The sequence below is a fragment of the Fundulus heteroclitus genome, chromosome 24, assembly GCF_011125445.2.
Source record: "Fundulus heteroclitus isolate FHET01 chromosome 24, MU-UCD_Fhet_4.1, whole genome shotgun sequence".
Lineage (NCBI taxonomy): Eukaryota > Metazoa > Chordata > Actinopteri > Cyprinodontiformes > Fundulidae > Fundulus > Fundulus heteroclitus.
This window is the reverse complement of record NC_046384.1, coordinates 22886967-22912788: the sequence shown is the minus strand read 5'-3', so window position 1 is coordinate 22912788 and position 25822 is coordinate 22886967. Positions and strand designations below refer to the sequence as shown.

The 25822-nt window shown below is 42.8% G+C and overlaps 1 protein-coding gene across 17 annotated transcripts in view; it reads right to left on the bottom strand.

Moving 5' to 3' along the window:
- Nucleotides 1-25822, bottom strand: part of dmd (dystrophin) — a 311598-nt gene that overhangs the window by 27567 nt on the left and 258209 nt on the right. For 9 of the 17 annotated variants that reach the window (XM_036127849.1, XM_036127856.1, XM_036127844.1 and 6 more), the window contains 5 exons: nucleotides 24744-25036; nucleotides 24458-24604; nucleotides 17687-17749; nucleotides 14973-15036; nucleotides 12869-12929 (listed from right to left, as the gene is read on the bottom strand). In XM_036127849.1, the coding sequence (XP_035983742.1) occupies nucleotides 12869-12929; nucleotides 14973-15036; nucleotides 17687-17749; nucleotides 24458-24604; nucleotides 24744-25036 (628 nt within the window). Of the gene's footprint in view, nucleotides 1-7526; nucleotides 7743-12868; nucleotides 12930-14972; nucleotides 15037-17686; nucleotides 17750-24457; nucleotides 24605-24743; nucleotides 25037-25822 lie in introns of those variants that run through there. The other 8 variants (XM_036127851.1, XM_036127861.1, XM_036127858.1 and 5 more) reach the window with 5 other exon arrangements.

Here is a 25822-nt window from a genome sequence, read left to right as displayed (position 1 = left end):
AAAGTTAGACAGAGTAGGGAGGAGCTGAGCAGGCGTGGTGGGCCAAAGAGAGCAGGGCTGGTAGAAATGGGGCTCTAGAGTCTGACCTACACAGCTACCAATGCTAACCTGAACAGCTACCAATGCTAACCTGAACAGCTACCAATGCTAACTGGGCCATCTGCTACGACGGGATTCTGACAGTGAAGGTCAACTCCATAAAATTAACTAGAGTGTTAAGAAAACCCTGATTTACAGCAACTGCTGTCAGATAGCACGATGTTCCACTGTTACATTCCTGACATCAGCCACCACATAGCATTGAAGGAGACCAGGATGCGGGCTTTGATTAGGCCCAGGAGTTTCCATTTCATCGGTCTCCAGGAGTCCTTGGTGGATTTACTAGTATGCTTGTACCTTTGTCTTGTTGCAGGGTCCAGGGTCTGCTTCAGTACTAATTCTTTCTTTCTGCAACAAAGCATCCCTAAACCACGACGTTTCCGCCTCCATGTTTCACAGCCGGTATGAGGTCCGTTCTCTGGAATGAGGTATGCCACACGTCCTCTTCTCTGGTGTGTTAGACCCATCTGTCCCAGGAAAAGTTATTCCAGGTCTTTCTTTTCTTTTTAACAAACTTCCACCTGGTCTTCATGTTTTTTGGTTTTATTAAGAGATCAAAGCTTGCCTCTCTGCATACCTCCAATGAAGGTGAAACGTGTCTCTTTCTGCTTGTACCGACATGATTTTTGGAATTACCAGGAACCACAGCTTGATGCTATTTTAGGATTATTAAGACACAACCTCCTGGATCTCACTGTGATGTTGAGTCCCACTTCACCAGCCAGGAGCACCAAACTAAATGTTTGAGGCTAAACCGCCTTCAAACTGTTCAGCTGCAACGTTATAAACATGTGCATCTGAGAAGACACAACACTTTGTGATTTTAGTCATTTTAAGTGGAAATAACTATAATTCCTCTACAGAAATTGCGTAATTATAATTAAATCTCTCAGAGAATAGCAAAAGGTATTTTTATGTTTACGGACATAACTTGAACTTCTCAGTATTGTTAAAATGACCAGATGTGAGAAGTAGACTTTGTTGTAAAGCGTCCTACATTTTCAGACGACTACGTATGAAAGGACAACACATCACCCACAGAGTGATCCACAGAGTGATCTACAGAGTGATCCACAGAGTGATCCACAGAGTGACCCACAGAGTGATCCAGAGTGATCCACAGAGTGATCCACAGAGTGATCCATAGAGCTCTCCTCAGCCATTTGCTGCTGAGTGAGAACAACTGCAGCCAACGACGGTCGTGCATTTGACGTAACTAAACCCAGGGATGGGAGTGGAATTATATGTTGGTGTTCTCCTCTGGGCAGGTGTGTGTTTCAGGTCAGGCTCTAATAGTAGGTGTGCAAAGTGGGTGACGGCTGAACACAGTGGGTGGTGCAGCTCAACTAGTGCATGGAGCCAAACAAAGGAGAGACGAAGAATGCGGTGCAGCCGAGGGTTTATCCACGGACCCTGTTCTGCTGTCCAGTTTAAACCAGAAGCCTGTCGGTGAGCAAACACGATCCTCCCAGCTTGGTAGCAGCTCACACGGTCCAGCTGGTTGTGCTGGAGCACACCTGCACTTAACCTGCGTCTCTGAAGCATGCACAAACAATAATCGGCCCGCGGGCTTGTTTTACCTCTCTCCCACACTCACACTCCCGGTAATGAGGAGAGGGGTCCCCTGGTGAAGAGCTACTCTAAAATCCTCAGCCTCAGAGTGTGGATAAACAGACGCTGGTTGTGAGTGTGCCGCACGTCACAAACGGCCTGATAAACGGGCAGCAGCTGCTTTCACCGGCAGCAGGGCAGCACACGGGGGCCGAGTCCTGCTGCAGGTTCTGTCCTGCACACGAGCAACGTGTTTGTCCCCCCCCGCAGCGCTGACTCATGTAAAACTCATGTACTACACTCTGGTAAGAGATTAGCCGCCTGTTTTTCCTCACAGCACCAAAAAAAACATTCATTTTATTAACAAGGTTGTGAAGCCAGGCACCACAACTCAAGGTATGAGACTAGATGCGACCACTAGATAACAACTTTATCTCTAAATATTACACAAATGTTAAATATTGTAATCCATGCACCATCCTTGCCTCTCTCCATCCCCCTGGTATCGCTTCATGGCATTTTAGGCATGAACTCCTTACACTAACATGCAACAAATATCACACTGCAGTCATTTAGAGTATTTCACACACTGACCCTGCAGGAAGGAGGTACTTGAAATGTGGCATTCAGTGGAGTGAGAACATGTCCATATGCAGCAGATACCACCAGTGGCTTCATCAATCACAGCATAAAGGCTGAGAGGCAGCTGAACACCTCCAGACCATCATACCACCACCAGCACCACGTTTCACTGCTGGTTCTTTTACTGAAATGATATTCATTTTACACCAGATTCAACGGGACACACTCCTTCCTCTGTCTTATCGCTCCACATAGTGGTAGTAGTAGTTTTCTCAAAGGTTTTCAGCATCACTGAAATACCTTTGGGCTAATTTCAGAGAGGCGTATTTCACTCAGCAGTGGTTTCTGTCTCTGACATCAAGGACACCATGTTTGCTCCATTATTCATTATTGTTGAATAGTGAGCTCTGACTTTAGATGAGCTACAGAAGATGCCTGCTGTCATTTAGAAGTAGTTCTGGCTTGTTTTGTGACCTCCTGGATGAGTCGCCAATGTGCTTCTGGAGTCATTTCTGTACACCTTCCACTACACTGGTCCATGTTTTCTCCATTTGTGACGTATGGCTCCTGTTTTTTTTATTGGAGTCTAGAAGCCATACACGTGGTTTTGTAACCCTTCCCAAACTAACTCTGACTGAGTGTGTTTCCTCAGATCAGGGCATGAGCTGCTGCTTTTTTTAACCAACTTCATGTCAGAACGGTTCTGTTTATATCATGTCATAACTATATAGTTTTGGCAGTAGAGACATTAAACTCAGATTTTCCTGGTCAATCACGGTTAATTGGTGAATTATGAAAAGCAAAACCTCAGACAACCAGGTTAGTTTGGTCAACGTTCTTTCCTCACAATAAATGAAGTCCTCATTAGGAATTGTTCTTGCTTTGTTAAAACTAAATACAAAATGCAGAGGAAATCTGTAAGGCAGTTATGTACACTCATTGTGCTGCACTAATTGTAACATTTCTACTTGTAGCAGAAACCATTAAAGCCCAAGTGGCTAAGGTTTTCACACTGGTGCACATCTAGTGGTGCCGTTAATAAAGTCCAAACTACCTCTGCGCTAAGCGTGTAATAACTGCTACAGAGCCTGTAGAGAATCGTAACTGTGACAGTGTCAACATGTCCACCATGTATCAGCTACTGCTAACAGCTACGGCCATCGTGTGAAATGGTTGCCAAGTCCGCTTGTTTTTTTTCTAAAGCCACTGGTACATTCGTGTTTTTTTGGTCTGGTTTCTTAATGTGCAGCTGCTTATGTGGGGTCTTAAATAATCGACCACACACACACACACACACGCGTAAATAGACCCGGTCTCATTACACACTACAGACTACGGCTGATATCCCTCCACCTCCCTCCATCATACTCCCTGAGCAGGAGAGGGAGAGAAGACGAACAAAGTAGCCATCTCTGCCGGGAGGACAGAGAAGTTGCTGCCCTGTTTCCAACATAACAGCCAAAATCAACTTCAACCTTAGATTGAATTAACTTATCTGTGCAGCAGAAAGCCCACAACCTCCACATCTGTTTTGAATACGGCTCCCTCATGAATTGTCTCCACTCGACATGGTAATAATAGCTGCGCTGATATAGCCTCATTTTCTCCTGGTTATCACTTCTTTTTCTTGGTGACTTTCTCTTTCCTCTCACTGGGCAAAGAGTATGGATGCTCCTCCATTTCAACAGAAAATGGAAAATAGAATGATCTACGGCTGTCTTTGCTTGTTTATACTCCTCCTCCACCAGAATGTCCTCATATAGAAGACAGACAGGGAAAACATGGATGGCTGACAGCTTCTTAAATCAGAAATAGCGGCACAACATGGCGGCTCCCAGTGGGTGCACCGCCACCTATGTACTAACTAATTCTAAGCTATGAGAACGTTTCCATTATTTATGTGAGGTTATTAGACTTTGCCAGAATATGGATTTATAAAAGCAATACTTGATTTCTGCCAAATGAATCACACACTGTCCCTTTAAACATTAAAGAGCCACTATAATGGTGGTTGCTTGTATCGGGTTGGGCCCCTTTACCTTACGGACTCTTCATGGTTCAGACCCAACAAGAGGTCTTAAACATTCCTCAGAGGTACAGGTCCATGTTGACATGATCTCATCACACACCCTGCAAACCTGAGAAATAGTTATGCCTGAAGCTACCAGCAGATCAGCAGTTTCAGCTATTATTAGGGCAAATAAAGCAACATCTTAGGGTGTAAGGGCTGACGTTATGTCTTTCAAATATAGACATAGTATAACATGCCTGCATCAAGGTCAACAAGTCCCAGAACCATTGCACACACATATTCCTCTTCTGGGTGGACTTTCTAAACTAATAAACCTAAATCTGCTTCCACTGAGCATGTCCAGATATGAGTCACGTCAACCTGCAACCTTCATTTGTCTTCTGTATGCTGAACTGAAGGAGCGGCTTTAACACAAACAGAGACAAACAAGTGCCCAGCATGTGGGTCACGGACGTACGACAGTAGTCTGATGTCCCATCTGATGTCCCATCTGACGTTGCAGAGAGTAAAACCAATGTCCAGGCGGCAGGTACTGGTGGAACCAATGCCATTAGGTCTCACCATAATAAAGTTCTCACACTAGAGTCTAAGGGCTATTCTAGGCTATTATGAACCTTGGATGTAGCAGTGACTGCGCTTGACACCTTGTAGCTATGATTATTTTGAAGTAATAAAGAAAGTAGCTCGAGTGAGCATGGTGCAACTGATTAATTTAAAGGTTTGAATAAGCTTCCAATTTGATGAGCAGGCCCTTGTGACAGAATTACAGATAATATATAACTAATTTGTAAGAACTGCAGGCATACCACAACAAGCTAAGTGTTAGCTGCTAACGATGCTCAAGTTATCTACCAGAAAACCTTGACGAAGAATGTAGAGAGGAAAACCTTGAGTTCAAGTACATCATCTGGCTTGTGGAGCAAGATAATAATCAGAAGCAAATCAACAATTCCTGCTTTAAATGACTCCAGGTTTTGAAGTGGCTTAGTCAAAGTCCAGATTCAAACTGAAATCCTGTGGTAAGTCAAGTTGTTAATGAACGAGTCCTTCAAAAGGACAAAGCAGCCTATTCAAGGCAACTGTGCTGACCCTAAGCCTACACCATGGAATCATGCAGAAAACAGAGTTTACCTTCCATGACAGTATTCATTGAACGTAGTTACAAATAGTATACATATCAGAGACTATTCCACACTCAAATGATGACAATTAAAACACAATTATCTCTAGGTTGGCTAAGAAGCAATCATCACATGAAGAAGAAAGGTCCAGAACTGAGGACTTCTGGCATTGTTTGAAATACGGCAGCGTCCTCGCACTATGACCGCAGCACTCTGCTGCTTTCATCACAGCGAGAACCAATCACGGCTGGCTTCGTTTATTCACACAGGATAAGAAGCCTGTGCTGATGCGTGAATAAACGTGCAGTACAGGAATCACATACTACACGGACTGAGACAGGATTGAGACAGGACAGTCAGATGTGATCTGGAAATGATAATACAGCGATAATCCGCTTTTTTTTGTGGAAGCGATAGATTTGTGATCCAAAGGTCATATTTAGAGACCCATTTTTGTCCAGTTTAATGTCCAGTTGCTAGAACTTCAAAATAAGGTAAGCAGAGAACCTTGAAAGTCCATCTGATCTTTAGTGTCCATTTTTTTATGTAAATGAACAAAATAGGCAGTTAAAGGATCAATAAATAATAATGACATGTAGTGGTTAAAATAGGAACAACACACTCAATGCTTCTTAGGACACCTGCCGTTTTAACAGTCCGTTGTTACACTGAATTTCTACTTACACAGGACAGGTATATGCTGTTATATTCTGTTCTATCTCTGGTTCACTTCTCTTACTGGATTCCATGTTAGCAGGCTGCTGCTCTTTTGCCAAAATAAAATACCAAATGCTGCGCTCTGTTTTGAGAACTCTGGGAACTCTCACATGATTGGCTCAGGAACCAGGAAGTAAACACGGGCTACACACTGCACCAAAGTAGTTCTTGACCATATCTCTAGGTTTGAGGGGAGAAAATGTGACTAAAACATTGTTGATGGAGAGAACCGATTATTTATAGGGAATGTTACTTCTATCTCAGTTGATAAATGAGAATGATTTAGGTTGACTTTACAGTAAATATCATACTTATTGCTCCTTTAAAGTCCAATAAACAGCACACCTAGTATCACTAAAGCCATGCTCATTACCTGTTTAATAAAAATGTAAGTACATGAACTGAATGATTTGGTGATATAAATCTTTTTATTATACTAATTCTAGTGGTTCATTACTCCCCATCTCCAGTGGCATGACCACCTGTCTTTAAAGAAAAAACAAGAAGAAGTGGGTCCACGTTCCTCCACAACAATCACTAAAGCAGATTTTTGTATATGAGGTTTTTGTTCCAAACAAATAGCTACTCAATCAGCAGAACTTTGACTGCATCCCGGTGGTGCAGTCCAGCCATTTAATCCTGTAGTTTTAGGCAGTTTAAATAGAAATGCATGTGCTAGAATGGCCCGGTCTTTCTCTTTCACACCTCTGCAGGGTTCCGTTCATGGACGGTCCCGCAATCAGTTCTCACAACAAGGAGGGTCAGGTCCTGTATTTAGACCACACACACACACACACACACACACACACACACACACACACACACACACACACACACACACACACACCTGCAATCATATGGGTGCCAACAATGGGAGGCATCCGTTCCCATAAAGACCACATCCTGTCCTGCCCCGCTGAAAGGCGACCAGCACACAGTGCAGCGGGATTAAACCTGCCCTGCTGTGCGCTAAACGGCAGGATTCTGGGCTGATGCGCACGGAAGGTGACCGTGTGTGGAGTGTGAAGGAATTCAAAGCCTGCGGCTCTGGCGGCGGCGTTCAGTGCGCTCCACGCGTCAGATGAGCAGCGCGTTTTTCCCGGAGGGCGCCATCCAACCAACCGCGCACTGCCGACATGTAGCAGCAGATCTGGGCCGGACGAGGAGAACGTGGAGCCCGAGCATCCACACTTGATCTGGTTCCAATATGGCAGCAGAGGAGACGCGGGGATCGGGGGCTGGAGGAGACGCCGAGCGGCCGCACACCTCGCCTCGCTCCGCGGCTACAGCCGCAGGAAGGGAGCCGTTCGCCGCTCTCCTGGCTGCGGACAGGATGGAAGCGGCCAGCCGCCGTGTGTGCACCGCCTTACCGCCATCCCCATTATTCATCACCAACATTCCCCTGCCCCTCTGCAGCTACTCACTTCCGAAACTGCTCCCGCATCGCCCGCAAATCACAGCCCTGCGTGTCCGGAGGTGATGCGTCCGCTCGGCGAGGAGAGGAGAGGAGGAGAGGAGGAGAGGAGGAGAGGGCGGCGGAGCGTCTCCTGACACCGGCGACAGCCGTCCGAGGTGACCGTGTCAGGCCTAAACGCGTCGGTGTGTGTTGCTCTCTCTCTGCGAGCAGCAGCAGCGACGGGACTGCGGAGGTGAACACGTTCCGCCGATCCAGCGGAGAGCCACTTCCGCCGGGACACAAAATAAAAGCGGCTGCCGCTCCTTGCCCAAATGTGGGCGTGGCTATGGTTCGGAGACCCTGTGGGGGCTTAACCTGGGCTGGCCAGGTGTTCAGGTGGGCGTCAGTAAATAGGAATAACATCAGAAGGTTCATCTGAGTAACTCTATTGAGCTAGTAGGGAATTACAGACTATTTCAGGAAAGTTGAGTGAAAGGAAAAAACACAGCAGCTGCACATGCAACCTTGCATATTAATTTAAGATTATCAGAATGAATTTGCTGTTCAAAGTAACCATGTGTTGCATTCTTAAGGCACCAGTGTCCTGTAACAATGGTATTTTTTTCTATCTGAGCAGTCAGTTTATTGCTCTGAGTATTCATTAAAGGTATATAGCCACGTTATATGCTTATAAAAAAAAGACCAAAAAGCATTTGATCATGATAAAATCAGGTTATATTCACCAAGCGTCCATCCTCATAGTGTTCTGATGTCCTTTTTAGGCCTAACTAGAACCCAGCAACAATGAGCAGATATAAACAGACGTAGCACCATTTACAGGCATTACAGCAGAACTATCAGGAATCCAGATGGCGTCTAATAAATCACTATTAAATAATGCCGGACCGAGCTTTACCCCTCAGCAATGCCTCGTGGTAAAGCAGCAGCTCAGCGTGATCGTAGACCGACCGTTATTAATTAAATAAACCGATCTACAGCAACTCTAAGAGCCTCATATCAGAACATCATGGAGAAAGAAAATTCTTATTCACAAACGGAAACAGGGACACAGCTTCAAGACAAGAACCAGTCAATTAATCGATCTATTTCTAGGCTGTAGAGGCTAAGAAGAGTATTTCTATTACTATCATCACAGTATTAATAAGGACGTTTACTCACGTCAGTCAACATCTGAGCGATCAGCAGCTTTAGCTTCGCTTCAGTGAACACCAACGTTCAAACTGTATTCCCAGTGATTTCCAGTCTATTCCCTCTTGGAATCATAGTTATATATATTTATTTATTTTTACATTTTATCTTGAACCTTTCTTTATTGTTTCCACACCTTACTGGGAGATGCTAATAGCCATTAGCTGCTTGCTTGTTCATGTGGTACTTCCGTTGTTATTATAAATATACACAGAGGGCTTCATTTACTAGGAAATTGAAAAACAAAGCGTAAACCCCCAAAATAACAACTAATATGCCAGCAGGACGCAATAATCTTTCATAAAAACTTTGTACACAACCAGAGTGAGGAACTGACGAATATATATAAAAAAATAATAATTAAAATAACGTGGCTATGTACCTTTAAAAGAAGAACTCAGAGGTTTGTGATTGCCACAGTGAAACATTTACTTTGTTGTTCTTAAGCTACCCTGTAACTAAGTGGGTGGTATGACTTGTTTTCATCTTCCAGTGAAGAAAGTGTGGGACATCACTGAAGGTGCGGTTTAAAATACACCCAAAGGTGGGATTCCACACAACTCACATGTTAAGCTTACAAAACTGTGAAATCATTTAGACTTTTTTGTAGCACAAAAAGTCAGAAAACATTGAGTAGAAACACTGTATTCACTCCACCTGACAAATCTGAGGCTCCATCTGAATACCTGTAATTATATCTCCTAGCTCCTCCTCCTGCTCCTTCACCCTTCATGGGCTCAACAGTTAGAACTCTATTGTGGTTAGGAAAGGAGCTTTAGGACTACTGTGTCGACTTCAGACAGCCTTTAGCTTAATCTGAATACAGTTATAGAGCCAGGACTCTTTAGCCAAAGCAGAAGTCCTTACTCAGTAAGGGTATTCGTTGAGGACAAACATGATGACAGGTTTAAAAGTTCTAACAATGTATAAAATTAGGATCAGGCTCAGATTACCTTATTAAAACCTAAAGTTAGATTTGCTTTAAAGTGAGATAACACACGCAGACACACACAGTAAAAACTAACACATAGCAGGCCCAAAAAACATAGATTTTAAAAAGTAGTCAAAGTTATCAGGACTCCAACAATCAGGACATTTGAGAAAAAGGACAAAAAAAGAAAGAAAAACAGGACAAAAATAAGTTGGAACCAAGTCAAGTTAAATCCTCATAAGAATAAAGTTACATTAATTTTACATTAAAAGTAAAAATAAAAAAATAAATGAAAGCAGGTCTGTATATATTAAATCCATTAAACGAATGATAAACTGTAGAGGTTTGAGTCTTAGCTTCAGCTTCCAGTAATATCTAATATAGATTTATACTAAATGAAGACATCCATTTACTCTGCCTCACCATTTGCTTTAAAATGCAGCGAGTCTCTGAAGACCAACGTTGGACAGCTTTATTTTGAAATGCAAGCCTACTTCCAGTCTAGGCTTGCCTGCAGCTCAGCTTTGGCACAGCTCTGCTAGACAAGGCAGAGATCAGGCTCCCTGCCTCTGAATCCCTTCCCCCCCTTCCTGCTGCTTCAGGGAGCAAAAGAGCCTAGACATCATTTGAGCAGAAGGGGGGGGGGGGGGGGTTGCTTCCCTGACAAGAAGGACAGACAGCAAGAGCTAACCAACGCTCACATTGAGCATGAAGAACTGGAGGGTAACAGCGAGGACTGGGCGGAGGAGAGAAGGAGGGTAAAGTGGAGAAGAGAGCGGAGCGAGGAGAGCAGGAAGAGAGCTGGAGTGTCTTTGCTTTGGGAGGCAGTGCTGCAGGACTGAGGAGAGAAGCACAGACAGGTCTGAACTGTTCCATTAACCCTGTGTGGAGGTGTGGAGGTGTGTGGACCACAGAAACAACATGCAGCCCAGCTGCCAGGGTCTCCACACACCTAGGAGGGGCCTCACATGTGAGCATGGAGCTACCCACAGGACCTACTCCAGGTCTGGTACGCCGACGAGGCTCTCAGCTGCCGAGTGCAAGCTGTAGAGGTTGATGGAGTGGAAACATGCAGATCCATCAGGAGATCCTTAGCCGTATTTAAACATGCACATGTGCTGCTAACAGCTGCTACTGAAAAGCTTCCAGCTGATTTAAAATGCCGAGGCATGTGTTCCCTTTTAGCTCCTCAACCTTTCCCAGACAGCTCAAACTCTACTATAGTTAATGTGTTTTATCTTCCGGTATAATCAATAGAAAAGCAGAACAGATTGTAGATGGGGACACGCTGAAAAACACGCAGAGTTGGATCATTTTCAGCTTGAGCCGTCTCCACTGGTGAATCTAAAAGAAATAATGTCTTCAATCAGTGAGCAGCTCATACCAGAACCAGAACCACTGAAGGAGGAAGAGTCAAACCTGGGTATTTCCACTTCACTATTAATAAGGCATATAAAAATGAAGGAAAGTCAGCGGTCTATTCAGGCTCCTACATTAACTGGTAGGTGCTGGTCATTTTGCTCCTGTCCACTCTGTAGTCTTTAGTCATTTTCCATCAGCTGATGGGGACAATGTGTTCGTAAAGGGATGGACATGCTTGGCAACAATTCTCAAACAGGCTGCGGTCCTTAAAAAAATGCTCAGTGGGTCGCATTGCAAAGCTTTACAAGAAATGTGAACTGTTGTTAAAAGGCAAGAAGTATCCCTTCATGTGTCTTTCTGATCCTACCGCCTGAGTGTGGCATTGGAAACTGAGACCCTACAGAGACATTAACGTCTTCCCAGTCTGTTATGTTCCAGTTTTTGGTGATTGTCAGCCCCCTGTGTGACGGGAGCGGCCCCCAGCGTGGCCGGCTGCTGCTGTAGCTCATTACTTTAAGGTCTGACAGAGATGCTATTCTGCATCCTGGGTTGTTACGACTTACACGGATCAGCCATGAGTCACTGCTGTGAAAGCAGTATGCTCATCCACTTCTGAGACAAACAAGGTGTTTTCCATCAGCACCACTGCTGAAGAACCGGAGGGTAACAGCGAGGACTGGGTGGAGGAGAGGAGGGTAAAGTGGAAGGAGGAGTGCAAGGAGTGCAAGGAGGAGATATCTGGTGAGCACCAGATATCTCCTCCTTCTTCAGAGCATGTTCTGCCACCCTGAGAGATGGTTGGGTTTGAGAATCCCAGTAGATCGGCAAACCAGCCCATCTGGCACCAACAACCTGCTGCTGTTCAAACTCACACAGGTCCCTATTTCCCCCATTCTGCTGCTCTGTTTGAACTTCAGCAAATCCTCTGCACCATAGTTAGATGCCAAAGAACTCTGAGCTGAAGCCACTTCATTAGCCGAGTCACTACTTTCATTTAACTGAGCAGATGTACCAGTGGCCAACAAATGTACATGAAGCCAGGCTGGACTGAACATAAACAGGCTGAGGAGGGCCCCTGGTGAGAAATGGGCTCAGAAAGCAAGCGTGTAAATGCACAAACAGGGCAAACCGCTGTAAAATGGAGAGTAACTGATGTTTTCATCATGTGAAGCTACTGTAGGTGATATGCCTGCAATTTCACCCATTTAAAATGGGAGCAAGTGTGGAGTGTCCTAGCTTATTCCTTACCAGATGTCCATTTAAAAAAATTACAAAAAGCTATTTTCTTTCAGTTTCTATTGATCGTTTGTTTCTAAGTATTGCCAAAGTAGATTTTATATAACCAGATGTGTTAGAAAAACATAAAGGTTGTAAATTGTCACATCTTTTCATATGGTTGAATGATAAAGAATCCAATCTAGAATCTGAAGTAAAACACTCCCTAATGTTCCCGGTCCTGAAAGCTTCCCTTATGATGATGCACGGCGGTTTTTGTCCCGCATCATGGACCCTAAAATGTAGCTTTTATGTACGTTCTCCAACAAGACCAACATATCCTGCTCTACATATCCTGTAACACTGATCAAACTAAACTAGTATGAGTTGCAGCTTCAATCTTTTTAAAAATAAATGTTATATATTCAGGTTAAAACATTTTGACAATTACAGGGAAAGACCTAAAAAAACATGTAAGCGCACACAGGCTGTAATTCACTGCATAAAGTTCAGCTCAAGTTGTTATAAAAGGAGAAAAGTCAGGCGACCTGCAGTAAGATGAGTTTAGTGCAGAATGAGAACTGCTGTGGAGAGACACAAAGGCAGGAGAATGTGAGGATCAGCTGGTCCACCGCCCAGACATCACTACTTACTTGATATAATAGGGCACATTGTTGGGGGAGATGCCCTGCTGGAAGGGGCTTTCTACTGATCCTGGAAAAGACAAAGGGACAGACCAGGAGAAGACATCAACTTTCACACACTTCATACATTTTCTGCAACATAAGGCTGCAATGAATCCACAAATATTTTGGTTTTAGGACCTTTTTGTTAAATTTGACAAAGACAGGATTTTGTAAAGCTTGTCTGTTGTTTGATTTACCCGGATATGTAATCTCTGCTGTTTTCCAGCGAACATAAGGATGACTCCCAGGTTCTTGTCCTGAGGTCAACTTTCTGACCACTAAGCTGTTAATGGCTACTGCCCCCTGTTGGCGGTTAGATGCCTCTGCGCCTTGCCCGGTCCTTTTACCCCAGAGAACAGTCACACATTGAATACATGAGGAAATAACTTCTTTAGTTAGAAATGACTCTCCAAACGGAAACTATACTTTAACACTTTTAATCTAAACAACCAGAGAAATGGTACAGATCAGTTCTGAGGCTCTAAACAGGTTCAACATGGGAAAAAGGAATGAGGACGAGCGAGCCCTGAATAATGGTAACATCAGCTTCTCATAGATCAGCAGGGCCATGCCTCTGAAAGAGCGGTACGCCCCTCAGATGTCATCAGCAGAAACTGTTTCCCACTCGGGTATTATCTGCCAGACTTTGGGATAGCATGCAGCCCAAGTTTATTCATGTGTAGTGCTGCCCTGAGATCACGGACAGTGTTCCTTTATCAGTTCCTCTTCTCCACATCTATGTTTGCCACGTCCACAATGCCTGTGAATCATCTGTTATTCTCCCAGCAGCAGCTCCTACAACCTGCTGCCTCATGTAATATCTAACACAATCCAGCGTTTAACCTCCACATCCTTCATTTATAACTCTTCTCACTGTTCACTCCTTGTGAATCTCACCCAAATTCCTGTGAGATTTGCTCACAATCCTCTGAAAGCTGCAGTTATCCTTATTGCCTGAGTACCGTTTTGTTCCCCAAACACACTTTTCCTTCCACTTAACTTTCTGCTAATACGCTTGGCTACAGCCCTCTGCACTTCTTCTGTAGCAATGAACTTTTGTGGCTGGAGGTTTAAAACATTACTCTATTAAACACCTTTTTACTGGTCTTGAGGGGTTTGTGTCTGTGTAAATGTTATTATGGTTACATAATGACAATAAAGAGTCTTGATTATTTATTAGCTCTAAGTCATAAAACCCTGAAAATATATATTTTTGATCTAATGATCCTATTTTGGAGATTCTCTAACTTCTTATGAGTTTCACCAGTTTGTACAACACCTTAGGATGCCATTTGTTGTAATTTGTCCCAATACAGATAACTTGAACTGAATTCAAACAGTTATGCAACCACCTTGAAGTTGCATGCCTCTGCCCAGGCATAAGGACTGAAAGGATTAGCAATCATATTTACATTCCCAAAGATGAACGCTTAGTTACGACCGACCCTTCAGCATGCTCTGCTGAAGGGTCGGTAGTAACGCAGATAGCATGCGTAACCGATGCTATCTGCGTCCGATCAGCCTCCACAGACTGTCTTCACAGCACAAAAAGCCATGTTTCATACGTTTAAACAGTCCTGAGCTGCTTTTGGTCACTCTTTTTCACTTTTTAAAGACAATAAACCGGGAAGGGGGGAAAGTGTTTTCCACTTTGAATAATCATGAAGAGAAAATACCTCATACATTTGATTTTGATTCATATCTCTATCAGAAAAATGCAGCGTGCACGCGCAGCTCTGTGAGAACCTGAAGATCTTAAAAGCTGATGTGCAAATGCAGGATGGGTATAACCACCAGAAAAGTCTTAGAGTGAATTAAATGTGATCAGAGGTAAAAATCTGCTCCAAAAATATAATTTGTTCACGTTCTAATGAGCGAGTTTGGAGTCCCTTGCAATCTACATTTCCAACTTTTAGCACTGTCGATCGTTTCTCCTAATCACATAAAAACAAGCACAGTAATGAATGCCGATTATCATTTTAGGGGCATTTAGAAATAAGTGTGTGTGTGTGTGTGTGTGTGTGTGTGTGTGTGTGTGTGTGTGTGTGTGTGTGTGTGGGGGGGTGCTCACCTTGAGAAAGGTTAAAGTCCTCGTGAGCGTCTGTCAGTTGCTTCAGATGTTCTTTGACAGATATCTGAGAGACAGAGAGAAAGAACCATTATTAGAACAAATAATACCCAATTTTTTCTGTACGTGACCAACTGATGGTTTTATAATTAAAAATATACATTTGACCGAGACATAAATGAATATAATTAGCCTCAAAGCTTAAAGGGATAGTTTGGAGTTTTAGAAGAGGGTTTTCTCTGATGCATCTAGTAGTGAGTAGCTTACCTAAAGTAGAATTATATTTTATCAATGTAAGTTTGTTTTTAAAAAAAAGAGAACATCTCATTCTGGAGGAGGGCTATTGACTAATTTGATTTAAGCACCATGCAGAATGGGTTAAAGCCATTTAAAAAGAACCCACTTTGTGCATACCCTTTATGGCGTTCTGTGCAAGACATCTCCAACACCAGCGGCTTCCATTCAGTTTTAAATGTTAGCTGAACAAGTTATATGACAGAGTAAAATGTAATGATTACCGAAACAATAGGAGTTACAATTATTCTGGAGGAAACATTTAAATCTTTAATGCGGCACTACTGGAGCTGAGTTTGGAATGAGACATCTGCCACAAGCAGCAGACTCTGCACATGGGATTTTATGTGGGAACATGCAGGTTTGACAGAGGAAACCAAACAGCTGCTTTGGCTTTCAGTGTAGAGTTTTGTATGTCTTGCACTGGTGTGTAATATCTGAGTATTATTTATTCTGATTATTCTGGAACTTTCCTTTGATACCACTTCTTTCTAAAAGTGCAGCGCAGTAAATTAGATTATCAGCAAGAAGTTAATTCATATGGATTTATCCCACAGAGTGATATTGTTCTTTTAGAACTGCACTTTTTCCTTCCACTCAACTTCCCATTAATATGCTAAGATACAGAACTGCAAATTTGATATTATGCAATTTCCTATTTTGAATTGAAATAAATGACCTTTTCAAAGTATTTATTTATATGTAAGTTACATCTCAATAAACGAAGGAACTCACTCTCACCATGAGCCACTTTACAGAGCCCATCAAAAAATCAGAACTATCCCTTTAAGCCTGTTTCTTAGGTTGAAATGTTTACAAAAGAAATGGAACAAATTTTCTTGAACCTTGGCCACTGCATTTGGTTTTGTCCAAATTTGGCTACAATGTCCTCTATAATCACCAGCTAACGAGCTACTTCCACCAAAACCTAAATATATTAGAAGAATTATTTGTTTTGTGAAGTTTATTTCAATTAAAAACACAAAGAAATCTAAATACAAAGATTCAAACAGGCACTAGTAAATTGTTAACATCATAGTTAACTGGAGGACATTTAATGATATATCTACACAAGGACACAGTGACAGCGGCCAGAGAGCAGAAAACCAGGATGGACATGGAGGAGACAACTGAATTTGAGGTGAAGGAATCTGAGGCCATGCAGTCTGAATGAGGTGTGTCTCTACAATCAGCTCATCACAGCTGATTGCTTGTGGTTGATTTGGGGGATGCCCAACACTGTTTGACTTGAAAGAGGCGCAGGTTTAGCCCGATTGCGGAAATGTTGGTCCTGGATCACAGTGTGTTAAGTGTTAGGCTGCCAGCATAGTGATTAACACCATTCCTGGTACCTAAAGCAGTACGGCCAGGGACCAGGTCCTGCTGGAAAGTAAAACCAGCATCTCTACAAAGCTTGTCAGCAGAAGGAACCGTGAAGGAACCGTTGTGGGTTTCAATTGCAATTTGTTGGAGAACTTTAAGGTCATAATGTTTCCTTTTTAATACTCACAGATCCATAAAATACAAATCACATTGATCAATATTGATAGCTATTAAAAAATTCAAAAAACAAAGTACAGCCCTGGCAGTATTATGCTGTTGCATAATGACATATTTTAGATAAAGAACACGCAAACACTGAATTCAACTTAACCCTTCATTCAACTAACTTTTTACCAAAACTGGAAGGTTTTAAAAAAAATAACTCTTTGAAGGGGGCGGAGCTTGGTGACGGAGCGTTCCTCGGTCTGCGTTTGTGATTGGCTGGGAGGATGTAATATGACTGTAGTATTAATCTACACAATAGGCTAGAATGCAATAGAAGGAGAAACTGTTCTATTGAACTTTTTATGGACCCTTTGTTTTCCTATCGCACCACACGTCTATCGATGGATATATATTGTTATTGGATTTCCAATAAGTTTTTGGAAACCTTTAATTCCTATTTATCTCACGCTGATATATAATATATTTGTGGATGGTTTCTGAACAATACTGTATTTAATGGGAACTGTTTCCTGTGGAAGTTCTTTTTAGTAGGACAAACGTAAGCATAGGCACAAATGGGCCCAGCAGCAAACAGTCAGGTAGTGTCTGTGAAGAATTAACACAGGGCTAAATGTCACTCCTTTCTAGAGAATGATGGAAATCCAGCTGATTACTTCTGTCAGCGAGCCTCATCCTGAATATTCCCAGGCAGGCGCCGTCATGTGAGAGAGCCAAGGCGTTGAAGCTGCTGGACGGAGATGACTTCCAGACTGGCTCATTAAACATCCAAGCTTTCATCTGCTACCCAAATGACAAAGCAGCTGATGACACAGTGTGTGTGGGGGGTGAGAGGAGGAGAGCCATGATATGAGATGAACAGGATGCGACAGTGATGCCTAGCCCCGTTGTTCCGCTTCCTTACAGTCTGAAGTTACCTTTGAGTCCACCTCATCCAGTCCATTTCTGCCCGCGCTGCTTTTCCCCACATCCACGGTAACCTGATTAGAATTGTACAAGAGATGTGTGGCATTGGTGAGGCACACTTTGCTGCTGTTACTGAAACTGCACCATGTGCCCCTGTTGACCATCACCTGTGACCATTTAGGCACTAAAGAACAGAGAACTCGCCTGACTGAGCCGAATCTCTCAGGACTCACAAATACATCGTAGACGTAAAACACGTAAAGTGGCGGCGTTGATGAACCAGTGCTCACACCGTGGTGATGAGTTCAAATAGTGTCCGTTGGGCCCTAAAATGTTCTAAAGCAAGTTTTGCTACACCACAGAACAAATGGCTTAGGAATGATGCTAATATACGCTAATGCTAGATATCAGTGTTTACGACTCAAACTCTATCATTGAGCTACAGAAAATACTGAAAAACGACTAGTCTACAAAACAAACAGATCTACTTCTCAGCTACAAAGGACGCTTTTATCAAGGAATTAAAGCTGAGTGACTTCATCAAAGTTAGGAAGTAACGGTTTTATATTTAGGCAGGCAGGTTAGAATATTAAGAAAAGGGCAAAGAAAGCCCAACGTTCCAGGTCTGCTAGGACAATCTTTCAGCTGTTGGTGGTAGTCTAGTAGCCGAACAGTGAAGCACGCTCTACTTTTGTTCATCAGGGCTGTTCTCCCCCTCCTCTTCAGAACCAGGGTGGTTTCTTCAAAATGTACGGTTCCACAGTTGCCAACGATGGCTGAACCTCTTTCAGAACAAACCTCTTCTTCACTGGTCAACACGTTGCTTTTAGGATGGTCAGGGCTTCTCCTCAGCAAAGCATTTTAGAAAGTTCCTGAAGGCTCCACACTTCAGTTCTGGTCCATGTTCTTGGAAAAAGTACTTCGCAGGGTGTCAGGTAGGTACTAAGAACTGGTTTGAGCAATAAAAAAACTTTCTATCATAAATCAGTTTTGAATTGTTTTAGTGGTGGCTTTGGGTCCGAGGAGGCTGGGGTGCTGTGTTCATGTGCCAGTGTGGCCATATATCTCTGTTAGGACCTCTTTGTGCCCAAACTGACCTGGCAGCACCGTAAAGGTTTGTGGGAGGTAAGGGCACACACCTCCACACTGTGTCCAGATTTGGGACTGCTGGATCATGTAAGAGGAAAGGAAATTCAGATTTACAGGCTGTACATCTCTCAATGAAGATAGAATACAAGTAGAAACACACAAAGTGGCTTAGAAATGGTTCACATATATATTTATACTATGGCAGAGTTGTCTTTTAGCTGATGCACCTCAATAACAACCACTTCCGTGTTTATTTCAGACTATAAACTCACAAATTTCAGGCTTCAGAGGCTCAACGTGATTGAGAACCACTCATATTTGGTATTTTGTGTGCAGGATTTTTTTTTTTTGCAGAGCTCTGCCCCTAGGTAACCATTTTTAAAATCCAAGCTTGATATTTACACCGACATTAGTGGTATCATGGCGTAATGTCCTTGCCCACAGTCACTTTGTGATCAAGTCCAGAGAGGCCACAGCAGGCCAGTGTCTAGAATTTGGGGTGATGGAGGAAGACCATGGTAGGAGTATTGTGGGGAGGTGTAGTATAAAGAAGAGGTAAAAATGAAAACCTGTTTGACAAGAACCTTAGTCATAGAAGCGTCATGACCCACATCGTACTGATGTTTTTCCATTTTTTCTCCGATCCAGCCACGTTCCAGTAAGGCGTTTTGGTCTTAGACCACAATGCACTTGGCTAACTAGAGTTGGCCAAATCAGCAAAGAATATGTAGAGGACTGGTAGAAATATGAGCTGGATGATAAATGTATAGCTTTTCTTTTCATATTTGGCAAAAATATGTATTTTACAGAAATGAACTGAAAACCCCGCAAATAATTCAGAGAATACAGTATAAGTCAACATAATAATATAATATAATAACTATATTGTTTAAAGCTATGTGCTAATTGCTATACAATGATGTGGAAAAATGTGATGACATTAGAAAGAAATCATCGTGACATCATAACTGGGGGTGGCGGGGTCAGCCAAAGGAGGTGTGTCCACTTCTCATAGCAGAGCGGCTGAAACGTGCCTTTCAGCTCCGGGGTTCCATCACCGGTCTCAGCTCCATCACCGGGGGTCCAGACAGCTCGGTCTGCCAAGTGGTTCAGTCTGTCTGCTGGGAAGCCCACATGGAGCGCTCTTTTTCTGATTCAGTTAGCTAGTTTGATTCCTCATATTGGAGCATATGTGACCAAATCTGATACAAAGATGTGGAGGAAAAACAAAACTTTGCAGGAACTTCTCATCAAACCATTGAAAAGTAATAATGCAGAGCATTTATCCTAACTAACTGTGCAGGTTAACCAGGCTTGGTTCTGATTTTTTATGGTTCTGCATTTTCTTCTTTTTTTGGTTGTATAAGAGCTAACCCTGAGCTACAAAGTGGGATCCATGGTAGGAGGCGTCACAAGTTCAGTCAGCCAATCACATGCCAGCTTACTTCATCGTTCTATCCTGCCAAAAGGAAAAATACAACTACTACTCCTCTACCACATTCTTCATACTAAAGTGAGAATAACGGCACCTAAACCAACCACTCTTGAAGCAATTTCCAAACATGGAGTCATCCTATTGAATAAAAAAAGACTGGCTTTCATTTTAGAGCTTAATTGTCATCTATAATTAAGAAGTCGAGAATCGTATAAAATGTTTTTTGCCTGAATGTCTCAATCAGTGGGCTAAACTCATTTACTTAACAGATTCCTGGGATAGTTACAGACATTTACTAACTTTAAGGTCATAAAGACGTCAATGCATGGGAGACTCTGGAAGCTGTCATGCTGTCAGTCTGGGATAAAAGGTTTTATTATTTATTTTTATTCAATTTTGTCAGGGAAATTTTTAACGTACTGTATGACAAAAAATGAAATGCGTGTGCAAGGTCAGACCAGAGTTCATGGTCACTTCAATTACTTGTACCATAACTTATTTTTCATTAAAACATGGAACAGAAATTAAATCTAAGCAAACAAATTGACAGCTTTTTTTTTAATCAAATACATTTTTTGGTAATTTGCCCCTGCTGATATCGCAGGACTTCCCTGTGCTGTTTTCTGTTAGCTAAATGTGTATTAGGGCTACAGCTTAGCTTGGTTTACTGTTGGCAACAACTGTAATATTGTTCTGCCGTTGATTGTGAAAGTAAGGCAGATGTTTGTGTGAGCGCCAAAGCATCTGCTAGGGTCCTAACTTCAGAAAGAAGAGCCTTCTGGTGCTGTCAGCGCTGGTGCATGCAGGCGTACATTTACCCAGCCATGCCACAGCTGATTGGCTCCATCCGTCACCCCCTGTTATGCTCCCTGTTTGACTTCCAGAACACCAAGGATGCTGACAGGAGGAGAGGCTGTGCTGCCTCTGATCACCAGCACCTCATCTTTGTGAAACTATTCTACCATAAAGCATTCATACACATAAGGTGGAATTAGCTCATTTTAATCATAGTAGTTTACCAGGTTTGTCACAAACACAGGTAGAGGAGCACACACGGCAGTTCTCTGCAGCAGCGGCATCATAGAGCAATACTAAATCTGACAATATGTCTAAAATATTTAGGAGGGCACTCAGATCACAAAAGCCTGTTGTGATGAATCTGCGCTGATAAATCTCTTTATAAGTGATAAAGGACTTTAGGCTTCAGATCAGCTTGTTATAGAGCAGCATCAGGAGTGCTGTCTCCATCATTTTATCACTAGGCTGGCCAGCTGCTGCTACTACAACTCGCCATCACATTCTTATTAACAGGTTTTTATCACAAACTAGATACATGTAATTATATTCACCATTTGAACATTTTATTTCACTTTCATAAGAAATCAGTTATGCTAACAAAGGAAACCATAGTACATTTTTATTTATTTATTTTCACTGATTAAGTTTATGCTGTGATAATCTGCACTATAAAAAGAAATATTGCTCATAATTTAGCTAAAATTTAACGAATGGATACTGGGTATTGTATAAAATGGTGTGATTTTCCACCTCCAAGATAAACGTCTCGTCGTCCATGGTGTCAAGTATCAATAGAGATGCTCTGGTGGCTTGTCCCTTTCCCTTGTCCTGACCACATCCCGCTTATCCCTAGACCTCATCCCCACACTTACCCCGGGGTTCCACTGAGGGTGGAGCGGCTGCGCCGTGTTTTCTACCAGGCACCCTATTCCACTGGGACAGAATGGAGCAGGGTGTTTCAGAGTGGAGCGCCTCTGCACGGTTTGACTCATATCAAGTGAGGATTGCATCATTGCATGATAATAGTGTAATGGTAGGCTTTAAAGATATAGTGGACTATCTTTTTTAGGCTTTTAGTGGCGAGGGATCATCTTATCTAGTGGATGTCTCACATACCAATCATTGTGACACGCTCTCGTAACACCAATGTGGGAGAACGCTCCTTGGTAGTTTCCTCTGACTGGCTGTGCACTGCTAGTGTTTGTGTATCCAATGAGCTTCGGTTTCAGACGGTCATTGCAGCGTCGCTGCTCTCACCGTACACATTGAAAATGGCTGAGGGTCACAAGAAGCAAACTGTCTTACAAGTTTCTGAGAAGAAGAGGAAGGCCTCAGAAGAAAGAAATAAGATCAAAGTGTATTTGGGAGATTATTTTATGCGATCCTCCTGAGTAGCAGAAGACCATATAGGATGGTCTGGTGCATGCGCAGTTACTCAAAAAGGGACTTTGGTGTTTCCTACCAACATTTCTGGAAAACCCATCCACTATACCTTTAAATAGAATATTAACAATATACTATAATAATATAACAATAAACCATTAAAGTGATTATTTGGCCAGTACTACCTGCATCTCGCGTGCCTGCTCTGTATCTAATCACCTTATCTTGTTTTCTTTGGGTCTATCATGGGTAAGTGAGTTCAAATATTTAGTTTGTCAGATATTTATTTTAATTCAATGGTCATTTTTATTATGGCTGTTTATTCTGTATGGACAGAATCTGTTGTCATTTAAAGTCCACATTGTAAAGACTCTCAGTAATTGTTCTGCAATGCAGTAAAAAAGGACAAAAATATGTTATCTGCATTTTAGTGCCTGTAAACTGAAGAAGAAATTTTTTCCTCTCCTACTTGCAAGACTGCAGAGAAGGGGTGGAGAAGAGCGAACGGATACTGGGTATTGTATAAAATGGTATGATTTTCCACCTCCAAGATAAATGTCTCGTCGTCCATACCGTCACGTATCAATAGAGATCCTCTGGTGGCTTGTTGCTGGGCTGCAGGTAGTGACGTAATGATGTTTCAGAGTAAAATGCCATCCAAATTCTGCACATCTAGTCTCACTTGGCTTTTCATCAACTGACTTCCTGTCAGAGCGACCTGCTCTGCTCCAGACTGATGTGGAGTCGGTGCATCGAGTGGCAAAAATAGAACAGCGGTATATTTTAGAGAAATATATAGGACGCTTCAGAAATGTACTGCGGCGAACCAGGTGGAACCGCTTTGACTTATTCTAGAAGGTGCATCCATGTTCATTGGAACCGCGGGGACCTGAGGGTCTCTTAGCACCGCCCTCTTTGGCCGGCTTTACGCTTTTTTAGAGGCGTGGTTTTTAACTGTGGTTTTCAGGGAAACCTGTACATTGTTGTTAGCACTGAACACTTTGTTTACTTGATCTAGTTGCTGCAAGAAGTTCCAGAAGAGTTTTGTTTGTTTTCTCTCCACATCTCAGCTTCACCCAACTTTCTTTGTGTGTGTCAACTGGTTTCGAATCAAAAGTGAGAATATCAAGAAACTTTGCTGTCACTGTGTCACCATAATGAAATCTTGGTGAGACATCAGCTCAGAATTCACACAGACACAAAACCAGACGTAATGTTTGTATAGTTGAATGCACTGACAGCACATATGCCAGGTGCCGGTGCAAGAAAAGCTAGTGCTTGCCTTTTTAAGACTGACCACAGGGCAGTCAGAGCTGCTTTACGAGGCTTGACCCTTATTCATGAAAAAAAAAAAAACTCTCACCTAATAATTTTACATTGGATATGGCAGCTCAAAAGTAGGCCACAATAATGGATCAATAAAGATCCACTGAACCCTAATGACCATAAATTGAGCCAAAGGAAAGTCAGCCTTGGTTAGTGCATCTAATGGAGTACGGATTTTGCTTTTGTACCCCTAAAACTTCACCTACATGACTTTTCTACGTTGTGTAAGAGTCAGCTTTTCAACCTCCTTCACATTTTGTTGGAAAGTACTCAGGCTGTTGTCCTAACATGCTAAAAGCCTGGAAATACCAATGTATGAACATGAGGCTTAGCCCAAGAGACCTTTATGATGACAGCTAAAATGTTTCCAGTCCAGCTAGTTTTAGTAGAGCACTTAGGAAGAAACAGGTCATGTTTTTAAATGAGAACTGGTTCTAAAACTTCTTAACCTGTGAAATTAATTTTAACAACAGATAATTGGCTACATAACAAGGAGCTAACGGGATTGGCGTGGTCAGTAGCCTGTTTTCGGTTGGAGCTAGCTCAGTTCCTGCCTAGGTGCTAGCATGAAGTCCCAGCCAAGCTAATAAGCTACTAGCTTGCAAACATTTCTGGCGGCCGGTTTTTCACGGTAAATCCAAACTAATTGCTCTTATGTCCGTTGTGTAAGAAATGTCCTGCCTGACAGCACCAGATTCCCAGCAGAGTTAGCTTGCTGTGTGCGTGCTACAATGCGTCAGAGAGTGCGTACTTGGAGCAGCCTCCAGCGCGCGTTGAGGTCCTCGATGCGTTCCAGGTTGCTAGGTGACAGCTGGATGTCGGCGGGATCGAACGAGGACGCCAACTGGTTCATGTGTGTAACATCCTCCTTAATCAGAGTGATTTCTTCCTGGAACTCCTGAACCAATACACACACACATAAAAAAATACATCTCTGCTCAGATAAGGATTTCAGTTCAATTTACTGTTATGCAGAAAATGTTACTTGCTACTCCACGTGTTTAGTCAGGAGGTACATGGTTAAACCAAGACTGCACCTTGACTCTGTCGATGTGCTCAGGTAAGGAGTCAGTCAACAGTTCTCCTACAGGTTCCCAGGCCTCCTTCACCATCTCTGCCTGCCTCAGCTGTGTGTCCACCAGATCTTCTGCTTCCTGGAGCTCCATCAGTCTGTCCAGGGCCACCTGCAGCCTCCTCTGCCAGTCGGCCGAGTCGGCGTTGAGCCGGTCCCACTTGCTTATCACGCTGTCTGCTTCTTTGCGTAACACTTGGCCCACGTTCTGCGCACGCTCCTCTGGGCTGATGTCTGATGCTTGGGACAAACCAAGTCCTGCAAAATGAATAACTAACAGGAACCATCTAATTCATTGTGTTAGATTTCCTAAATCATGCCTCTATTACAATCTTTACTACCTCTTTAATTTGTCTTGCAAAAGAATTTATGATACCTTGAACTTTTCCACATTTTGTCATAAGATAACCACAATCTGCAATTTAATTCATTTGCATTTTATGGTCAAGATCCACTCAAAGCCTCACATGATCAGGAATCAGAAGGACATTTTCAGATTTGTTTTTATTTAGTGGGGTTCTACTATCTTGAGACATTGTGCCTATACTTTTGAACAGAAATTTTCAACTCTTGCCACAGATTCTCGATTGGATTTAGGTCCAGACTTTGACTAAGCCGTCCTGACACAAGAACATGATTTGACATGTTTATTGTCCTGCTGAAGGATTAGCCTGTATTGAGCTTCATTCATCTTGCCTTATTCCAACAAGCTTTCCTGCTCCTGCTGGAAAAAAGTGTCCCAACAGCACGACTCTGCCACCCCCATGTTTTGCCTTTGTGCTCTTAGAGAGTGGACTGGCTAGTTCTCTGCAAACTGCAAACCGACCTCTTATGGCTTATTTTGAACAACAGACCGTCTTCTTGTCACTGATTTATTAGGTGCATGAGGAATAGTTGTCCTGTGAACATGTACTCCAACCAGAGCTGTGGATCTCTGCTGTACTCATCCAGCCTGTCAGTTTCGGAGGACAGCCAGGTCCTTTAAGGGTTGCCCACTTCTCCCTACTCTCTGCATATTCAGATGATGGATTGAGCACAGCTCTG